The following is a 20698-nucleotide window of genomic DNA, read 5'->3' as shown; positions in this document are numbered from 1 at the left end:
CTGGGGCTGGTGGGAGTTATAGTCCAAACATCTGGAGGACACCAGGTTGCCTGCCTCTGTACTAAAACATTTACAGAAAATATTTAGGGTGCAATGCTCGCCAGATGCCCGAATGTGGAGCGGGAGAAGCAATGGAGGCAATCTTTGCCTCCACGCTCCCCCTACTCCATGTTTTCACCTGTTTAGCTGAGGGGAGGGGGAGGGGAGGAGGCTGGGGAGGCCTCTGGATACGTGTAAGCCGGCCTTCCCAGTCACCTCCCCGTCCCCCAGAAACTCCCCCTTTCTGTCCTCTCTGAGGTTGCTTTTGCAGCCTTGGAGAGGCAGCAGGCATGGTTCTCTCCACACTGGCTAAGAGGCGGGTAGGGGGAGCTCAGACTCCAGGATCCAAGGTTGGAGCAATGTCTAGGGGCCAACCTCTGTCTAGGGGCCATAGGATTGCTTTCTTAGTTGCAGTTTGAGATTGGAAAACAAGACTGGCAAAACTGAACTGTTACACTCTATTCAAGCACAGCCCATATTTCCCACCATCTAATTCTCTACCCCAGCTTGCACTCCCACCAAGGTAGGAGAAAAAATTACTGTCACACTTCCAATAGTAGTTTGGGCTTGTGTTTAAATTGTATTTTACTCACCTTTTACACATGTGTGTATTGCAGTAAAAAAGGCTGCAAACCTACATTCACGTACTAGCGAACAAGCTCCATTGAACACAGTACGATTTACTTCTGAGTAAACAGGCAAAGGATTGCACTGAACTGTAGAGCAAAATCCCAGTTCAAATCTCCCCTCTGCCACCAGGTGGCCTTGGCAAGTCATTATTCTCTCACCTCTTCATTTGGAATATGTGGATTATAATACTGTCCTACCTTAGAGTTTTTGCAATAATCACTGAGAGTGCATGTGTGTAAGGCATGCTAAAACTCTCCATAAACGTGTATCATCATTTTATGTACAGATTTCGAGTGCTTTTAGCAGAATATCAGTTAACACAGTTCATAAAATGAGCGTGGCCAGAGGCCAGCAGTATACCAATAGGGTAAGACCCAACACTTTCATCCCAGAGAAGGAAGGGACCTCAGCCATATCTGTAACTGTAAAGAATGGCTGCCTTTCCCATACATTTAACAAAGGAGGGCAGGAAACAGAAGAACAGGGCAACCTTCTGGGGAATGTACATAACCAGGGCTGTGGGTGACACACACGCACCCCTTTCAGAGGAGTTTTGGGTCTTTTTAACGAGACAAGAAGATACGCAAAAAGATGTACCTTTTCCCACATGGAAATGTAAGGGGTGGGGGGGAGGTCACACCTGCCTGTTAAACTGCTATTAAAGGCACGGTGGGGGGGGGGGAGGTGGCGAGACCTAACCCTTATCTTAGAAAGTTACGTTCCCTCATTGTTTTGGAGCTAGGAAGCTGCGTCCGTGGCCGACGCATGCCTCAGCTGCACCTGGCCGACCAGCCCAAACAACTCCCCGACAGCGGCGCCAGTGGGAGGTACGGAGAACCTCACAGGCGCACGGAGCTCGGGCGGGGGGAAAATAAGGCTTGCTGGACCCCGTCAGAGAGAGAGGGGAAGGGGGCGAAAGATCCCTCATTCATCCGGGACAGTCGCCGCCTCTGCTTTGGTTGCTATCCCCGCCCCTCCGTTTCGAGGAAGATAAAGGCGAATACCTGCTCCTAGAGAAGGAGTAGGCCCAGGCCCATTTCAGGGAAAGGGGCGGGAAGCGCGCCCCCTGCCTCCACCGTCAACCGACGCGAACGAGCCCCGCCCTGTACGGACTGCTCCACGTCTTGCAGGCACCGAAGGGGCGGCGGTGTGTTTCTAGGGGAGGGGAAGATGGCCCTCCTCGCCTTGCTGTTTGTCGAAGCTGAAAGGTGAGGATCGGAGCCTGCGAACAGATGTTGTCCATCAGTAACGGCTTTCTCTAGAGTGCCTTAGCACTCTGGGAAACAATGTATCCAAGCACACACACCCTTTTTTGGTGAATGGTTTGAACTAGTCCTGCCTTCCTGTCAGCGTCTTAGCTACGGCGCAGGAGCCTGGAAACCACGCTGCGCACGTCGCGGGGAGCCTTCTTCGCCTGCCCCCCTCGTCCTCCCCCGCCCCGTTATATCAATGGTTCCCGGATGTTCCTCGCCCTGCGCAAACAGGATAGCGAGGAAGCGCCGTCTTCCGTTGCTATGGAGACCCGGCCGCGGAGAGGGGGAAACGCAAAATCCGCCTCTTGTCGGCGCGGGACTCGTCCCGCTGTTGAGTCTAGAAACGGGCGTGTGACTCGCGGCCTCCCGAGATACGACCGCCAACGGCCGGGACCACCGCGTACATCAATAGCACTCACCGAGCGCAGGCGCTCTCCGGAACAGGCCGCCGCCGCCGCCGCCGGAGAGGCAAAGCTCGAGCGGTGCCTGGAGTTTCTAAGCAACAGACTCCGACACACCAACGGCAGCTGATCCCATTCGCTCACTACCTCATTCAAACCTTGCCAGGCTTAAAAATAACCAAAAAATAAATAAATGAAATAGCGACCTTCAAATGTTCGTCCCTTTTTTTCCTTAGAAGCACCGTTATCCAAAAGCTAACTTGGGGAACGAGTTAAGTTCGGGCGAGCAGTGAAGGGAAGGTGGAACCCTGGGCAAGGAGGTGTAGGTGTGCTTTAAAGAGGCAACAGCCCCCTTGCATGTCTAGAGGGCATCAGGTAGTACACAGACGTAGGCTACCTCTTTGGGCCCCTGGGCACATTTGGTAATTTGAGAAAGTGTCCTGGGGGCCACCACAAAATGGCTGCCATGAGAGGTGTGGCTAATCAAAGGACAAGTACTAGCTCAAAGGCTATGTAAGGCACAGGTGGGGGCTGAAGCCAAACACACTAAACTCCTTTGAATCTACAGGCTTCAATTCCAACAGAAAGCTATTTCACAGAAGGTAAGCTTTTTCTCCTCTCTCCCCACCAGCTAACTCATCCCTCTCCTCTATTTTTTCTCTCTCCCCCTGCTCACCACCCACAACGCTGGGAGAGTTTGCGCAACGCAATAACCCACGTGGGCAAGTAAGCCATGCAGTGTGGGTTGTCTGTGGAACAACCAACGGTGAGCCCAACATGATCAGGCCTACCATAAGTTGTTCTCCCCCTCCTTCCCTCTCAGCCCTCCAGCCAGCTCCAGCACGTATCCCACAGGACCTGGCTGCAAAACCCATCTTGTCTGCTGCCAAATCTCCCTCCCCTCTTTGATCTCGACTATGATCTCATTCCCTAGCTTTTTAAAAAACTTTTTGTGGCCTGACATTTGCGCAAAAGGGGCCGATATTTTATTATTATTTTTTCAGCCCTGGGAATGTGCGTGAATGTCTTAGATAGAATAGTACAGTTGGAAGGGGCCTACAAGATCATAGAGTCCAACCCTCCCCCCATCGAGTCTTCAGGTTTTGTTTTGATTTTAAAAATGACGGTTTTTCACATTTGTGGAGGTGTGCAGTTGCGGCTGTCAAATATATCTTGCCTTGCCTTGCCTATTGCCTTCTATGTTTCAGCTGTCAAAGTACGAAGCATGCAAGGTAATTGACAAGACAGGGCTGCATATATGCTACTTTGACAGCTGACAGGTCAGGGGGGAAGGGGACTAGTCGGACCATTAACAAAGTCACCCTTAAGTTTTGCAGGGTGGAACTTACCCTTGGAGCCCCCTGCCTTCATTCCACCCCTCCCTGAGTCTCCCCCTAGTGGTTTTAAAGGTGATCTAGGGTCCACCCAATTTTTGCAGTTCTCATTCACAGAAACAGGCGAGCTGTGAAAATCAGGTGGACTGTAGATCACCCTTAAAACAACTTGCTGGAGACTCAGTGAAGTGTGCAATGCAAGGGGACTCCCCTGCCACCGCCACCACTGCCTAGGGCTCAGTTCCACACTTCAGAATGTGAGGATAATTGGTACCTGCACCTGGCAAAAAATTATTCCTGTTTTGTCGCTGTTTTGCTTTTGGGAGTCTTTGTTGCATCAGGCACCAGATATGGCCCACCAACGTCTTCTATAGGCCCTGCCCCTTGCCTACAGGCAGGGAAAAGATTTTATCTCAGATCAGCTGCCCAGCACTGAGAAAGGTAGAAATACCTCCCTTCCTTAGTGGGGTGGGAAGTGTGTGTGTGTGTGTGTGTGTATGTGTGTGTGAGAGAGAGAGATTGATAGAGAGAATGTGGTGAGGGGTGCATGTAGCCCCGATATCCCAGCCTGTGGCTAATACAGCCAGACCGAAAAAGGTTCCCCACCACTGGTATACATTTTCACTAGAATTCTTAGGTTTCAGCCACCTCCCACAGAGCTCTAGTCTTTAAATGGGGTGGGGTAGATGTCTATTCACTCTAGAACATGTCCATGTAAATGCATGGACACAAACAAAATGCCTGCACACTGCTTCCATTCTATTCTCCCTATAACCACCTATCCCAACAGTAAATGTTGTTGAATATGTTTCAGTTAGTTATTTCAGAAGCATAGTTGTGAGATGAATCATTTTATTTAAACATTAAGTTGTTTCAAATAAAACTTTTATGGTGAATTTATAATACGCCCTGCTTCAGAAGCCTGTGCAGGGTAAACTCTGAATGAATACAGAGCAGGCAGAGAAGGAGGGTGTGAAAATGGAGGTCACAAATAAGCACATGTTCCTTCTTCCCAGCAGTGAGCTGGGGTAGGCTGAACACAAGAAGGTGGTTCCTTTGTATGCATAAATATGTAAGGATTACCATTCATGCAAGCTCACTAAGTGGAAATGCTGCTGCTAAAAGCTCATCAGGCTTTACTGCAAAGATTCTGGCACTTACACATAAAATTCTGGCAATGGTCCGGAGGGCAAAAAGCAACAGCAGCAGCCTGACCAATTCCCCCCCCCCCCCATCATATAGTAACCCTACTTCTGTAAGCCTGCAGGAGATTCCTTTTGTTTGCAGGGGATTTTTTTGGTATATGCAGCATTTTTGCATCAATCATTATTTGCCACACTTGTGAGAAAGATAGCTGCATCACATGGGATGTTTTAAAATTAAATTAACAAATGTTTACATAAAACATTGGGAAAGTTCTAGAAGCTGCTACAGCAATGCAAAACACTATGAATGAAAACAAGCAAATGGAAAGAAAACTGCTTCTCCATGTTGTTTGAGTGAGAGACTCTTAACTAGTTAAAATGTTCTTACATTCAAACCACCCAGAGATTCTTCATCTAGTGTAGATGTTTAAGTGGGGGTGGGGCAAATACATTTTGTTTGATTACCTGTTCAGGGCTATTGTCTGCTAGGGTAGTTCTCTCTTGATGCATTTCTCTCCCGTATATACACATAATTAGAAGACTGACGATACACTGCTTATGTCACTTTAACCATAATCAATGCCTCTGCTAGTTTCGGACTGAACTTAGGATACTAGTAAACTGATTTACAAGCCACTTAAAAAGGTGACTTGGTGTTTAAATTACCCTACACCACAATTCTAAATATATTCATTTGCAAGCATGTACAATTGAAAACAATGGGTCTTACATCCTAGTAATGACTATTAGGATTATAGTTTAACTCTTCTTGAAATCAGTGGGACTAGTTCATTCATTAAGATATATGTAGTCAGCCAGCACTGCCTGTGATATTAGAGGGTAGTATCTAATCTTAGGCCTACATAGAGAAGACCCATTGAAGTGAATGGGACTTTAGTTGATCATGACTAACTGAAGCTCCATTCATTTAAATGGGTCTACTCTACATAGGACTAACATTGGATGCTACCCAGAGTCTCTGGCAATAAGAACATTACTTTGTTCAAAATGTGTTGAAAAGTTTTTGTATTCTAAGCATTTTTTTACAGTTTGTTGCATTTACCAGCCTTCCCCAACCTGGTGCCCTCCAGGTGTTTTGAACTTCAACTCCCAGCATTTCTGACCACTGGCTGTGGCTGATGGGAGTTGAAGTGCAAAATACCTTGAGGCCACCATCTTGAGGATGGCTGCATTAGTGTTCCTAATGGTCAGGGATGATGGGAGTTGTAGTTAATTCAGTCTGGAAGGCCTCAGGCTCCTCACCTCTGACTTGTAGTAATGCAAAGGGAGCATCGTATCTTTTAAAAGCTTTTTATTAACAATTTACATTCTGGTACACCCACACTTTTTTTTTCTTTTTTTGGCCAGTGTTCCACATGTCCTTAGCTGCTTGCCCAAACTTAACTCATTCCAAAAGTTAACTTTTGAGGGCAACCTTCGCTTTAATAATGCCCCTAAGAAAAAGGCCGCCGTTTTGAAGGTCGCGATTTTATTTTTAAGTCTGGCAAAGTTCTAATGATGCAGCGCGAGTGGGGTCAGCTGTTGTTGGGTGTATGGGCGCCAGTTGCTTAGAAACTCCAGGCCCTGCTCGGGCATTCCCTCCCCGGCAGCGGGGCTTGGGCGATGAGGTAATAGCCAGAGAAGAGGGGAGGGCCTGCAATTGAGGAACCGAGCCTCTGGCCCGCCCAGCCGGCAAAGGAGGCGCTGGCGGCAAGAAGAGCAGCCGGTGGCGGCATCTACCGCGCTAGCCTCTTTCTGGACCGAGTCCAGGCCGAGCGGAGGGAAGAGAAGGGCCGGCGGCGGCGGCATCAGATCTTCTGCCAAGCGCGCGCGCCTATGGGAGACGCCGCGAGGCCCTCGAGGGAAAGACGAGGCGCTTGAAGAGCGCGGCTTTTCCCGCGAGCCTCAGGGGCGTGGGGTCGCGGCACGTAGCGCCCGCGAGCGACAGCGCCATCCCGCGCCGGCCGAGAACGGGAGCTGCTCTCCGCGCGAGCCGGGCTTTCTCTTCTCGCCCCACGTGCGGAGCCGGCTGCTGGCTGCATGCATGCAGCCCGAGCAGGGCTTCTTGCAGGCGGGGAGGTGCCTTTCCAGCGCCCAGCTGCCGGATCCGCTTTCTCCCTGGGCGCCTCTGGAGAGCGGGTGGAGTCCGGAGCCACTTCGGAGGCGGCGGCAGCGTTGAAGCCGAGCGAGCGGCGCCCCAGAAGGGAGAGGAGGAGGAAGTCGCTGGTGACCCAGCTTCGCCGGCCCGCCCGGCCGCCCGCCCGCAGGGGGATCCGTGGACCTTAGCCGTCGTCACGAGCGGACGGCTTGCGAGCGCGCCACCATTGTTGTGGGGTGGCGGCAGATTGCACGCTGCTCTGGAGAGCCTGCGCCTGGTGAGTGCTATTTATTGATGCGGGGCTCCCTTCCGCTGGCGGCGCGGGAGAGCGCGAGTCACGCGCTCGTTTCTCGAGGGGACGAGGCCAGTCGCCGTTTTCGACTGGTCGAAGTGGCGGGTTTTGTTCTTTCCCCTCGTCGCTTGCGCGACTTCTCCGGGCCTCCTGCGCGCGCCTTCAGGTAGGACCGATGTGGAAAGGAGAGCTTGGATTGCGGATGCGGCGCTCAAGCGGCCAGATGTGCTTCCTTGAGGTTCAGGAAGCGACCAGAGGGCCGCCCGGATTCCGTCTGCAAGCGGAATGTGTCACTGGACGCCTAGGATTCGTCCAGGTTTTTTCCACGAACTCTTTGCCTGCCTGTACCGCATGACAGTGGGCTGACCTTCGGGAGGCTTGCTTGAAAATAGACAGAACCGTGCCTGTGGTTTGTAACATGTCCTCCAGCAGCTTCTTTCCCTTCCTCTTTTTTTAAAAAAACAAACACTAATAGTTCAGCTGATGTCTGTTTACAGTACACAAGCATTTGGTTGCAGAAGACTTTGTCAATCATTTACTGCAGAGGAGGCAAGCTTGCCCTGCACTATTTTTTTATTAGATGTATGAGATTGCACCCCCCACTTAGCAAGCACTCCGGGCGATGTTCAATTAAAAAAACATTAAAGTGTCATGGAAAACTAGTTGCCCTGTTCCAGAAGTGTTCAGCTGTTGTACCTGAGCCGTTAATGTATTTGCCATAGCTTGTCAGCTGTAAAAGATCACAAGGGATTCCATATGTTATAGTTGGTGGGAAGAAATAGCCGTTTAAAGCTGATATAAAATGAAGTACTTGCTGCTTTAGTCATTGGAAGTGGAAATCATAGTTATATGGCTTGAGTATTATGACCTCCAAAACGATAAAGACTGTAATTTATTTTTATATGGGAATTGAAAGATGTCCCACAAAATATGTACTTAAAAAACAGAGTTTTGAATTCCGTTTTAATGCCGAGGAGGGTGTTTGGGGGTCATTGTGGTGGATTTATTGCTTGAACTAAGGCCTTGGTTGGGCACCTAAGGCCTATGTCTTTGTGGTTACAATAAATGAAACCCTGGAGCCTACTCATCTCTCAGCTTTCCCTAGTCTTTATTAGGATACTTACTCTACTTGCTTATAATCAAGATTTTCAATACAAACGGTTGCTTCCATATTAATCCTAGAAAGCAACAGGGGAATCTTATGTATGTCTACTCAACAATAAGAGCCACTGAGTTCAGAGGGACTTAGTCCCAGCTAATTGTGCCTGGGATTTCAGCCTGAGAAATGTGAAGTTGGTAGGTGAGACCTCTTTATTTATTTATTTGCCGCTACAGAAGTCTGTAAGTGTTCAACTTAACAGTTGGGTCATGCTGGTTTATGTTATGTGTAATTTTAAATTTCATATACCCGTACACCAAGAGAGATTGGTCTAAGGGGCTGTCAATAAACTGTCAAAGGTTTATTGACAGCCCCAGGTCACCCTTTGACTCATTCTTATTCCCTCATCTCCTTAATGCATGACATCCTTTATAAATGGTCCTTAAGAAGATGTATTGCTTTAACTATTTCCTCAGAGGTCTTTGGAGTATGGTTTTTACAAACAGATGAATCTGGAGGTCTTCATCACACAGAAATGTGCTAATGTTTGCACATGACTGTAGGTAGCATGAGTCTAGCGAGGTTTTGTGGGGATGCTTTCATCATCTATGCCTACTTAAGGCTTTGTTAGCCAAACATAATACTAGTTTTGGCTCCAAACAGACTTTTATGTGGTCTAGAAAAAAGTATTCTAGGACTCTGAAGTTTATGACAAAAAGATGTGTTGATCTCCATGGGAATTTTGACTTTGAATCAGGAACAAAGTACCTAGAGTGTGCTGTCATGAATATTTGAGTACCAGCAGCAGGTGAGGTATCAATATCTTCACACATATTAATACAATGTGTGTTAGGGTTTGGCTGCCAGTCATCTTCTGTATCTATGCAGAGTGCAACATAAATTGGTCAGAGGACCTTCAATCTAGTTTAAAAACTAGTACAATGTTTCCCCCCTTTGACTTCATTTAAACAAGCTTATAGTGTTAGGGATATAGGCCTTGCTGATAGTTTAAATCATTTCCTTTATGAATAATCCCTCTGATGGTATGGACAAACAATAGAATGGCCTGTTGCAGATGTATTCCTAAGCATAGTTAAGTGTTTGGAAGCAGGCCATGCTCCCTTACCCATCCCTTCTCCTCTTGGGAGCAAATCCTACCCATCATCTTAGCCACAGTTGAGTGTTGCAGCAGCAGCAACTCACACTATGGTTAAAGGTAATTGGAGTTCCCACTTAAGGAGGATTTGAAACCAGCTTGGAACCCTGGTTTGTACTGACTTGTATTATGCCTTGCAGTTTTCCCCCACCTCTGTCCTGTGATCTTGTATTGGTGATGAGTAATAGTGATTGGAAGCACAATTCTCTTCTATGTCGGGGTAGGCAACACATACCCCGTAGGCTGCATGCATGCCTCCAACTTTTTTGTGTGTGTTGCATTCCCATTGCCCCCAAGTCTCTGCCACCAAATTTCGGTGATGCGGCTGCAGCGGTGGCCAAAAAAGCCACATTTTCATTTTAAAACATGCGCCTTGTTTTAAAATGAAAATATGGCCTTTTTGCTGCTACTGCATTGCCTGGAATTGCCTGGCGCAGCTCCCAGTGGGTTCCAGGAGATTGAAAATTGCCCTCAGGCCCTCTGAAGTTGCCCACCTCTATTCTATGTGTTCAACTTCCTAAATAAAACCATTTTCTGTAGGTAACGATAATATACCACTGATGCCCCCAGTGGGTTCCAGGAGATTGAAAATTGCCCTCAGGCCCTCTGAAGTTGCCCACCTCTATTCTATGTGTTCAACCTCCTAAATAAAACCATTTTCTGTAGGTAACGATAATATACCACTGATGACATTTAGCCCTCTAGAGAAATGGCCGTCTTAATTATTGGCAGCAGCTATAAATACTTCTGTGTGGTGTGAGAGCATTTCCATGACCAAATCTTGAAAATCTTGATTATTGCATATCATTAATGGCCTTTAACTTCTCTAAGGGTTCCCTTCTCTAGTTATCTTGGCTGCCGCAGTACTTGATATGGTTCCATGCACCATGCTTTGTTCTCTGGATACTGGAGTCTAGTCTCATCATAAATCATCTCTTCCCCACCATGAAAAATTTGTTCATCATAGCCACAATCCCAAACATTGTTTTTTGTAGCTTTCTTGCTTCGTGCTCCAGAGAGGCGAAGTAGGAATGTCCCTTTTGTACCCACTTCCGGGTGAGGTGATTTTACTGGGGAGGGGCAAACAATAGGAGATATATTTATAGTAACCCTTTTGATCCATTGCACTACTGTCAGATTCAGAAACTTTACTGGAAGCTTGCAAAAACCCTTTACTCTTCTGCCAGAGTAAGCGGGAATCATTCTCTACTGGTTACCAAGTTCTGGACCTGTTGATCTGTCTGCATTTGCAACCTGGCTGTTCTATATTGTTCCTAAAGCTGACTAAAGGGTTTACCATCATTCTCTGTCTACAGGCCAAAGGTTTAGCTGACTGTTGCCTTCTGTCTGGTCAGTTACAGCCCAGGTTTTGGTTAGTTTGGGGTATGGTTGACTCGTAAGAGCATGCAGGTACAAATGTAGTGATACGGATAGTAATACATTAGAGCAGGGGTGGGGAACTATTTTCTGTTGAGGGCCACATTCCCTTGGGAGGAATCTGTTAGGGGCTGCATACCAGTGATGGGCAGAGCCAGAATGAAAAGTAGGTTGCCTGCCCCTTCTCTTCCTTCCATCCTCCCTCCTGCTCTCTTCTTCATTCCTGCCCAGCAGGCTGTCAGATTGCTCTTGCCAGAAGTCTAAACTGATCCCTTACAGAGGGCTTTTTAATGCCGAGGGCTGCAGGTTGCCCACCCCTGCATTAGAAACTGACAAAGCTTTATCAGATTGAGCAAAAAGGCATCTGTCATCCCCAGCCAGCCTTGAGTTCTTCACCTCCCTGCCTCAACCAAATTGCCAGCTAGGGGAATAGGCCACTTTCTTTTTCAAGTGGGCATGTATACACATGGCTGCACACAGTAATACTTTAAATGTCTGTGGGGAGATTTCATAAAAGCTGCTTCTTGTGTGTGAATTTTCATGTGAGATTTCAAGGATGGTAAAAAGGCTTTTAACTCCCCCCCCCCGCCCCGCCCCAGCCATGTATAGACACCACTGGTCACATAGACACAAAATTAATTAAAATTAATTAACTACAGGGCACCCCCCATCCTGCTCCCAGGATTCCCTTAAAATGCATGCCAAGCTTCAAGTGTCTAGGTTTCATGGTCCTGATGCTATGGCACAGACAGACAGGCACACACACATATCTTCTTTTATTATAGATTAATATAAATGTATTGTAAATAGAAGCAGAATCCTTCATTTTATCTATTAAAAATATAATTGCAATAAGGAAATATACAACAAAGTGAATAATGCAGTACCTTATGGATAAAGCATCTTAAGACACAGTACTCAGAAAACTTTCCCAGGCTGGGGCCAAACAAGCCAAATAATCTCTACTAAATTACAGAGACTAATCTGCCAAAATAATTAACTGTATTATGTCATGGCTAATCTTGAGGGTATCAGTAAGCCTCATAAATGAATAAGTGTACATACTAGAGGTGTGGTGCAATCCTATACATGTTTATTTGGAATTAAGCCCTATTGAGATGAATAGGATTTACTCCCAGGTAATTGTATATAGGATTTAACTTTAGTAAGGAAGTTTTTCTCAGGAGCAATTTTCTCCAAGCATTTTAGTTTAAATGTTCTGTTTCTGATGTAGGAAATGTTATGTTTCCTCTATTTCTCTCTCTCTGTCTCTCTCTCTTTCCCTCCTCCTCCTCCTCCTCAACTGTGTTAGGAAAGGGTATAAATTTGTTAGATAGATAAATATTATTACAATTATAATGCTCTAAAATTTGGTATAAAGTCTCTAAAACCCCATAGTGTTGAGACTAATCATAGTGGCGTTGTGAAATAAAGGAACTGTTTTCTAAAACAGCTGTTAAGAACAAAAGAATCATGGACTTGGTTTACTTTGGAAAAAGTCATCTCTTTAAAATTCACTGTGTAAGCTTAAGAGTTCCAGAGAGGGAGGCAATGGCTGAATCATCAGGATTAAAGTAGAAGGGCACAAATATGTGGAGAGATTTAAAGGCGCCGCTTGCTATTCATTCCAGACTGCAACTTGGAAATATTTGTTTCAACTATTTGCGCATGGGAAGATAATTCCTTAAACTTAGCTTACCAAGAAAGTGATTAATGTATGGGTAGCAGGTGGTTTGAGGAGGTATTTTAGGCAAAATACCATTGTACGACATTGTGCAGTAGCATAGGCAGCCTATTGTGAGCTTTTTCATAAAAGCACCAAATTTACACCATTTGTGGACTAATACCTAGCAATCACTTTCAGATATTCGGGCATGTGATACTGCTCGTGTGTACAGGTGCAGCCAGTTGAAATAATATTCCTATTTGAGCAAGGTCAAGCACACAGTGACTTTTGTATGTGAAACAAGATGGTATGACTACAGTTCGTAAAATCACTAACAAACACCAGGATAGCTTGGAAGAATCATATAACTATAATTTTTAGGAACTTGTGACATAATGCACTTGTGCATATGCACAAACATTTGAAATAATCTGTTGATCTTGGCCACATATAATACTGCACAGGCTCATAGAAATCGAGGGAAAATATGGACACTGTTGTTATAAAGAGAGGTGTTCATTTGCAATCCTGACATATTCTTAAATCTTTGACTCTGAAGCTGACACAAACCTTTTGCATAATATTCTTCTGGTTTGGATTACCAAGCCTCCCTGGTTGTGCTTTTTTAATCCATCTGTACTTGTTGCTATCTGTATGTATTCTGGAGTTTGTTCATTTTCAGCTGGAAGCTTGGAATTGCAAAGCAAAGACACCTTCACACTTCAATTTCCATTAATGTTGCATTAACTCAAACTTTTGGGTGGATGGTGTTCATAATTGTGTACCCCCTTCTTTTCCATAGCCTGATCTGTTTGTCACAGATGTTTCCCTTGAAACAGAGCACCAGTAGAGACCTGTCACTGTCCAATTTTCCAGTTGTGCTCTTTGTTTGCGCTCCTCTGTTTTTGTCCTGTTAAGCCCAATGGGACTTACCCCCAAGTGCATAGGATTATACTTACAGCCTTGCGGTGCAAATCCTATGCATGTTTAGACAGAAAATAGTCCTAAAACTCCCAGCCATGCTAGTTGGGGGATGCTGGCAGTTGTAGGACTTTTTTCTGTCTAAACATGCACAGGATTGTATCCTTCGTTGCTTACAGGTCAGAATTGATACACCCCCAAAGAATGGCAGTACCATTTGATCTCAACAGATCAACTGCTTTCGTTACCTGATTAAGGTTTTCCTGGGAGCTACCTCTGTAGAAAACGTTCCTACCATCTTTAATACATGAAAACGTTTCATCTTAGACATTTTTCAGTCATACCAAATGTAGTGTCTGGAATGGTGTTAAGACTAATTGAAATTGATCAGTATTAAATTGAAATACAATGGCGGCATTCGGTGGCAATTTGTGGGTTAATTAACCCACAGATTGGGGATTTGTACCACTTCCAGTTTCCAGCCACAGCCTATGAATGCCACATTCACAGGCTGTTACTGTGACATCCGAACCGGGGCACTTGGGGTTATTCATGGGTGAAACAACCTCAAGTTAATCCATGTTTTGTTCTTGGGTTAACTTTGGGTTGTTTAACTCACGAATAACCCCAAATGCCTGGGTTCGGACATCATGGTAACAAACTACGAATGTGGCATTTATAGCTTGTTGGTGGAAACGGAAGCAGCTTGTGTCCCCACAATTAGTAGGTTAATTAATCCACAAAGTGCTGCAGACTGCCACTGTTACATCCAAACAGCCCCATAGTGTTTCAGATAATGTTCCTCATTGTCCGTCCTGGGCTACTCCTGCAAACATCATTATAGGAATTAGTGAGGAGTCTGTGGCTCTTCATCACCAAGTCCAGTGTTTGCTTTGGCCACTTGAAAGAGCCAGCTGCTATTTGTTTATCTTATATTGGATTGAAATATAATATTGGATGGGGTCTAAAGAAAGTCTTAACTTCATTGGGGTTATCTTTATACATCATGGAAGTCAGACGTTCTCCATGGAATTGGACTTAATGCTGGATTTAAAGCAAAAGGTGGTGCAGGAATTTTTCTGGTTGGGTTAGGAACAGCTGATTTGCCTAACTGAGGGGTGGGCAACTTGTGGCCCTCCTGTTGTTTTGGCCTACAAGTCCCATTATCCCTCACCATTGGCTATGCTGGCTAGGGCTGGTAAGAGTTGTAGACCAAAACTTCTGGAGGGCTACAAGTTGCCCACCCCTTGGTTCGGCAAATCAGCTGTTCCTAACCTACTTAATAGGGCTGTAGAAATGATATCATTAACTCAATCAGCTTCAATGGATGTAACACTGTTTAAGCTGTGAGTTGTAGTAGCAAAGTTGGTTCAGTAAATGATAATGCCTTGGGTATTTGAAATGTTATCCTCAACGCAGGTACAAGTATCAGTAATACAAGATTAGCCTGGTTTCAAAGTGATTCTTTGGATTTATGTAGTACTGTTGTATCATCTCTACAATATATTATTGGTATTACACTTAGGTTTATTAATTAGGCTATTAGAATTCCACAAATCACAAACATCCTGAAAGACAGACCTCTTGCTAAGCAAGCACAGGCTTGGCTAAAAAGTCATTAATAACATACTGTTGGTTTATGTTTTTGTTTTTTTACAAGCATGAGTTTGTTGTACTCCCTTAGCGCTGAAGAGTTGTTTCCACAACTGTTCTTGACCTTATAGCAACTCTGTGCCTGTCTCCCCATGGAGAAAGGCAAAATGAGTATGTGGCAGGACTAGATGACCTAAGGGAGGGGGTGGGACTTCAGGGGCAGGGCCCCATATTGTGACATCATTGGACCTACTGGATTGGGCCCCAAACCAAAAAATGTCCTTACCCTTGGTTTAAGCACACAGTTACCATACTGTGCATACGTGCTTAGAAGTAAGTCTCATCGAACTTGTTGGGACTCACTTCTGAGTAACCCATGCATAGATACTGACAAATCTCAGAGGATCTCAGTTTGGACTGAGCCAACTTAAATGCTGATATAGCTGATTATTATCTCTAGCGACTGCTGCTGCTAATGAGTCACTGTTCGGATCTTTTATATAGTTGGGCTCTGCATAAAAATGTGGCAGAATCACTGCTACCTTTTTCAATTCATGGCTTTCTAGCCCCATCGTTTGCAGACTTTTTTTCAGTGGTATATCAGTGATCCACCAACAGATGGACTTCACGCATCTCAGGAAGTAGGTTATAGCTCATGAAACCTTATGCCACAATACATTTGTTGGTTCTTGGGTGCTACAGTGCTGTGGGTTATTTTGGCTACAACAGACTAAAATTACTTGGTTTGTGGAATACCTGATGGGCACCGCAGTCCTGCTGTCCTGGGCAGTGGAATTCATGGCACAGTCACTGCGATATCCAAAGCTGGCATGCATTTCCCCCCATTTGTGAAGCATGTTGGAGGAATGGATCCTAACCCTCCCCCAGTCTGTCCCCAATATACCCCCCGATATAACCAATAACTAAACTATTATTAGTTTAAAATAATAAACTATTTTATTAGTTTAGTTATAAAACTAATAAAATAAGTTTTATTTATAACTTATAAAAATAAGTTATTTTTAACTTATGTTAAAAATAAGTGACAGCCTTATTTTTGCTGTCACTACCAGCAGAACGGCAAAGGCAGCCAAGGTTTCCAGTTTCTGATGAGGAAAGATGGACCTTCTTCTCCCGCTGCAGACCTCCTTCTGCATAGGTGTGGACAGGGAGTTGTGCTGAATCCTGTGGCCCCTGGTATGCCTGCTCAAGGACCACAAGGTTATTGTCTGAGTGACTTGTAACCAGTATACAAATGTACTGGGGCACTTAACATCCAACTACTAGTGTTCTTTGCCTTAATATGGGTTAGCTGATTAAAGGATCTAAAAGCACAACACAAATAAATTAATATTCCTATAAATCTTCTCAATATTAATATTCGAAAGGGTATTTTACCCATGGAAATGTTGTTGTAGTTTGATGACGAAGTAATGAAATTGGCTTGTATCAAATTTATACTAGAATTTAGGTTGGTTGGTTCAATTTACTTGTGTAATAGCCAGAGTACATACAACCTGATATTATACAATAAAATATGTTTTATTTAATGACTAAATTGGTAGCTGCAAAAATCCTGTGGTTTTATCTTCTCTTTTCAGCACAATTAAGATGTTCAGTATGCGCACATGTTTAAAATAATTATACAGCAAGGGATTAATGGGAAGGTGCAGCAACACGTATTCAAAGAAATGCATTTTTTTCAATAGGGAAACAGTGTGCATTTATTAATTTATTTTTACAACTTTCCCTGTATTCTGCATTATTCATGGCTTTTTCCACCCCTATGAGGAGTAAGAACAAGGCATTTGAGTTAATCACAAGGTTAGCCGTATGATGGTCCTTTGTGTAGAAGGCTCCAGTATAATCTGTAGATGTCCTAAGTTACTGTGCAAATCATTATTGCCAACACTAACTTCTTTGTGCTTTGCTAATGGACTATAACCCTGAAGACAAGCCGCCTTCTCTTTTCTGTAAGGTAGTTTATTAATTGGGGCACCTCGGTACTCAAATTAATGCCATTCTGGTCCTAAAAACTTCCTTTAGAATCACAGTTTTTCAGAGCTAACTTTTTTTAAAAAAAATACTTTCCCACACTTTTTCTGCCAACCAACTCTCAGCAATTGTTCCCCTCTTCATTTAGGCTGCAATCCTGTGCACGATTACTTGGGAGCGAGTGTGAACCTGTGTAGGACTGCACTTTGAGTCAGTAGCAGTGTTGTAGTAGTAAGAAGACTGTGGTGTTCTGTGAAGCTTTCCTGCTAACACCACTTCCTACTCTTAGACAATGATCCATTCTGGGGTGGTATAAATAATGCTAATTCCTGCTTTAGTTGTTTTCTTCCCCTCCTCTTGGCAGAGAAGGTCATTGCAATAATTATCTCAGACAGGGTTTTGCCAGAAGCATTGACTTCTGGCTGACTGTCTGGGAAGTAATGGAATTTTATATTCTTGCTTACAGCCTAATATGCCTAGACTTGTAGAGATCCACCTCTGATTAAAAATGTCACCTGCAAGTGATTTTTTGAAGGTAGAAAGGTTAGGAAGATACACGTGTGTATACCTATTTTCTCTCTGCACAAAAGTTCTTTCACAATGCAATTAAATGTGTGTGCAAATGAATGAATAATTCTTCAGCTCCTTTTCCTTGCTATGGTGAGTTTTTGAAGGGAGAATAGTCATGTGATGTGGTGGTGAGATCACTCTACAGGGAACACCAGCTGCACTATTATTAGGTGGGTTTAATGTCTGCCTTGGATGCTTTAAGGCTCTTTTCCAGACTTCTTGCATATTATGTAATGGAGTCTCTGGAAAATGAGGGAGGTCTGCCAAATTGCTTTTCCATGAAGCAGATTTCTCCTTTCTCTTCCCCTTCTCCCTCTGCTATTTTGAAAATAATACATTCTTTATAAATCTAGGAGAATTCAAACCCTTCCATGTTAGGTGACAAAATTCTGGGCATGACATAAACAGGGGAAAAGATCTGTGTTCCACATGTTTCACAAAAGGGTTGCATATTTTTAGGCAGTTAGAAGGCAAGTTCAGGATTGCAGATAGGCCAAGAGCAGCAAAGGCGGTCTATAGCTTAGCTAGTAGAACAAATGACTGTAATTATAGCATTGAATATAAGTACCCTCGGTCATCTCTGAAGCTTTAACCTAGAGCAGGCTTTCTCAGCTAGAGCCTCAGAGGCCAAATGTGGCCACTGAGGGCATCTCAATGTGGCCACTGAGCACCATTTTGCTCCACTGACTTGTATGGAATACGATGTTTGTGTGGCTACTAGCTACATTGAGTGGCCTTACTTGCCATGGCTAAAGGCAGCCTTCACCAGATTGGTGCCCAGCTTGGTGCAACTGCCATAATTCCCCGCCAGCATTGGCCATTCTGCCTGGGAATTATGGGAGTTGCAGTCTAGCACATCTGGAGGACACTAGGTTGGGGAAGGCTGGCTAAAGTGGTTTGAGAACTACTGAGCTAGAGGATAAGTAAACAGTACAGGTGTGTCGAGCAGTGCCAGATCTACCCATCTGAGGATCTTTGGGGGTTTGATTATTTTTGCTGTAATTGTCAGAAGATGTGCTCAGGCAATATATATGCAGTTCTGAGCCCATCTTCTGAAGTTTGAGGGAAACCTAAAGCTACCATGTGTTTTTAGAAGGAAAAATTATATTTAGGTTCTCTTTTATTCCACAACCAAAATGGCCTAAAAAATAAACAGCCATACCCTTTTGATCTCAACTCCTCTTATTATTTGCCCCCATGACTACTCAATTAAATCTTTAATTGATTGATCTACCTTGCTGTGCTAGTAAAATTTATTTCCGGTGAGCTCTAGCATAGGAAATGTTGTCCAGAGGATTAAAAATGAATGTTTTGAGCTTGTGTAATTGATTCATAGACTCATAGAATCATAGAATAGTAGGGTTAGAAGGGGCCTACAAGGCCATCGAGTCCAACCCCCTGCTCAATGCAGGAATCCAAGTCAGAGCATCCCTGACAGATGGCTGTCCAGCCTCGTCTTGAAGGCCTCCAGTGTGGGAGAGCCCACCACCTCCTTAGGGAATTGGTTCCATTGTCATATTGCTCTAACAGTCAGGAAGTTTTTCCTGATGTTCAGCCGGAATCTGGCTTCCTGTAACTTGAGCCCATTATTCCGTGTCCTGCACCCTGGGATGATCAAGAAGAGATCCTGGCCTTCTTCTCTGTGACAACCTTTCAAGTACTTGAAGAGTGCTGTCATATCTCCCCTCAGTCTTCTCTTCTCAAGGCTAACATTCCCAGTTCTTTCAGTCTCTCTTCATAGGGCTTTGTTTCCAGTCCTCTGATCATCTTTGTTGCCCTCCAGTTTGTCTGCATCCTTCTTAAAGTGTGGTGCCCAGAACTGGACACAGTACTCCAGATGAGGCCTAACCGGTGCTGAGTAGAGGGGAACTAGTACTTCCCGGGATTTGGAAGCTATGCTTCTATTAATGCAGCCCAAAATAGCATTTGCCTTTTTTGCAGCCACCTCACATTGTTGGCTCATATTCAGCTTGTGACCAACAACAATTCCAAGATCCTTCTCGCTTGTAGTGTTGTTGAGCCACGTATCCGCCATCTTGTAACTGTGCATTTGGTTTCTTTTTCCGAGGTGCAGAACTTGGCATTTATCCCTATTAAATGTCATTCTGTTGTTTTCTGCCCAGCGCTCCAGTCTATCCAGATCATTTTGAATTTTGTTTCTGTCTTCCAAAGTATTAGCTATCCCACCCAATTTTGTGTCATCTGCAAATTTGATCAGCATTCCCTGCACCTCCTCCACCAAGTAATTAATAAAAATGTTGAAGAGCACTGGGACCAGGAGTGAGCCCTGCGGTACCCCACTCATTACCTCTCCCCAGTTTGAGAAGGTCCCACTGATAAGCACTCTTTGAGTCTGATTCTGTAGCCAACAGTGGATCCACCGGATCGTTGTTCCATCTAGCCCACTTTGAGCTAGTTTGCTCATCAGGATATCATGGGGCACTTTGTCGAAAGCTTTGCTGAAGTCGAGGTATATGATGTCTACAGCATTCCCACAGTCCACAAAGGAGGATACCTGATCAAAAAATTAGATCAGATTTGTCTGGCAGGACTTATTCTTGACAAATCCATGTTGGCTTCGAGTAATCACGGCATTGTTGTCAAGGTGCTTACAGATGGATTGCTTTATCATCTGTTCCAGAATTTTCCCCCGGATTGATGTCAGACTGACTGGTCTGTAGTTCCCAGGTTCCTCCTTTTTACCCTTTTTGAAGATAGGGACAACATTCGCCCTCCTCCAGTCATCTGGCACTTCCCCCGTCCTCCATGATTTCTCAAAGAGAATAGACAGTGGTTCTGAGAGTTCTTCTGCCAGTTCCTTTATTATTCTAGGATGCAGTTCATCTGGCCCTGGAGATTTGAACTCATTCAAAGTAGTTAGATGTTCCTTGACCATATGCCTATCAATCTCAAGCTGCAATCCTGCCCCTTCAGCCTGCACTTTGCCTTTGCCAGGGGGGTCATAGACCCTGTTTTGGGAGAAGACTGAGCCAAGGTAGGAATTGAGCACTTCTGCCTTTTCTTTGTCATCTGTTATCGTTTTGCCATCCTTATTTAATAGCTGAACCACCATTTCTTTCATCTGCCTTTTACTATGCACGTAGCTGAATCTGATTCTGTTGGGTATAA

At 44.7% G+C, this 20698-nt stretch overlaps 2 protein-coding genes across 17 annotated transcripts in view; one reads left to right on the top strand and one right to left on the bottom strand.

Annotated features, from left to right (window-relative positions):
• ULK4 (unc-51 like kinase 4) overlaps positions 1–2114 on the bottom strand; it is a 367782-nt gene extending 365668 nt beyond the window's left edge. For 4 of the 12 annotated variants that reach the window (XR_014792295.1, XM_084858061.1, XM_084858058.1 and 1 more), the window contains exon 1: positions 1674–1882. The gene's annotated coding sequence lies outside the window, so the exon portion shown is untranslated. The other 8 variants (XR_014792296.1, XM_084858057.1, XR_014792297.1 and 5 more) reach the window with 5 other exon arrangements.
• Positions 2115–6493: 4379 nt separating this feature from the next.
• The window catches only part of TRAK1 (trafficking kinesin protein 1), a 153170-nt gene continuing 138965 nt past the window's right edge, over positions 6494–20698 (top strand). For 2 of the 5 annotated variants that reach the window (XM_084858054.1, XM_084858052.1), the window contains exon 1: positions 6565–7177. Coding sequence is in view for 1 of the 5 variants with exons in the window: in XM_084858047.1 (XP_084714173.1) it covers positions 7195–7358 (164 nt within the window). In the remaining 4 variants the exon portion in view is untranslated. Of the gene's footprint in view, positions 7359–20698 lie in introns of all 5 variants that reach the window. The other 3 variants (XM_084858051.1, XM_084858053.1, XM_084858047.1) reach the window with 3 other exon arrangements.

The sequence above is a fragment of the Heloderma suspectum genome, chromosome 5 (genome assembly GCF_057233095.1).
Source record: "Heloderma suspectum isolate Gila_16-S chromosome 5, 16-S_ref, whole genome shotgun sequence".
Classification (NCBI taxonomy): Eukaryota; Metazoa; Chordata; class Lepidosauria; order Squamata; family Helodermatidae; genus Heloderma; species Heloderma suspectum.
This window is presented reverse-complemented; position numbering and strand designations above follow the sequence as displayed.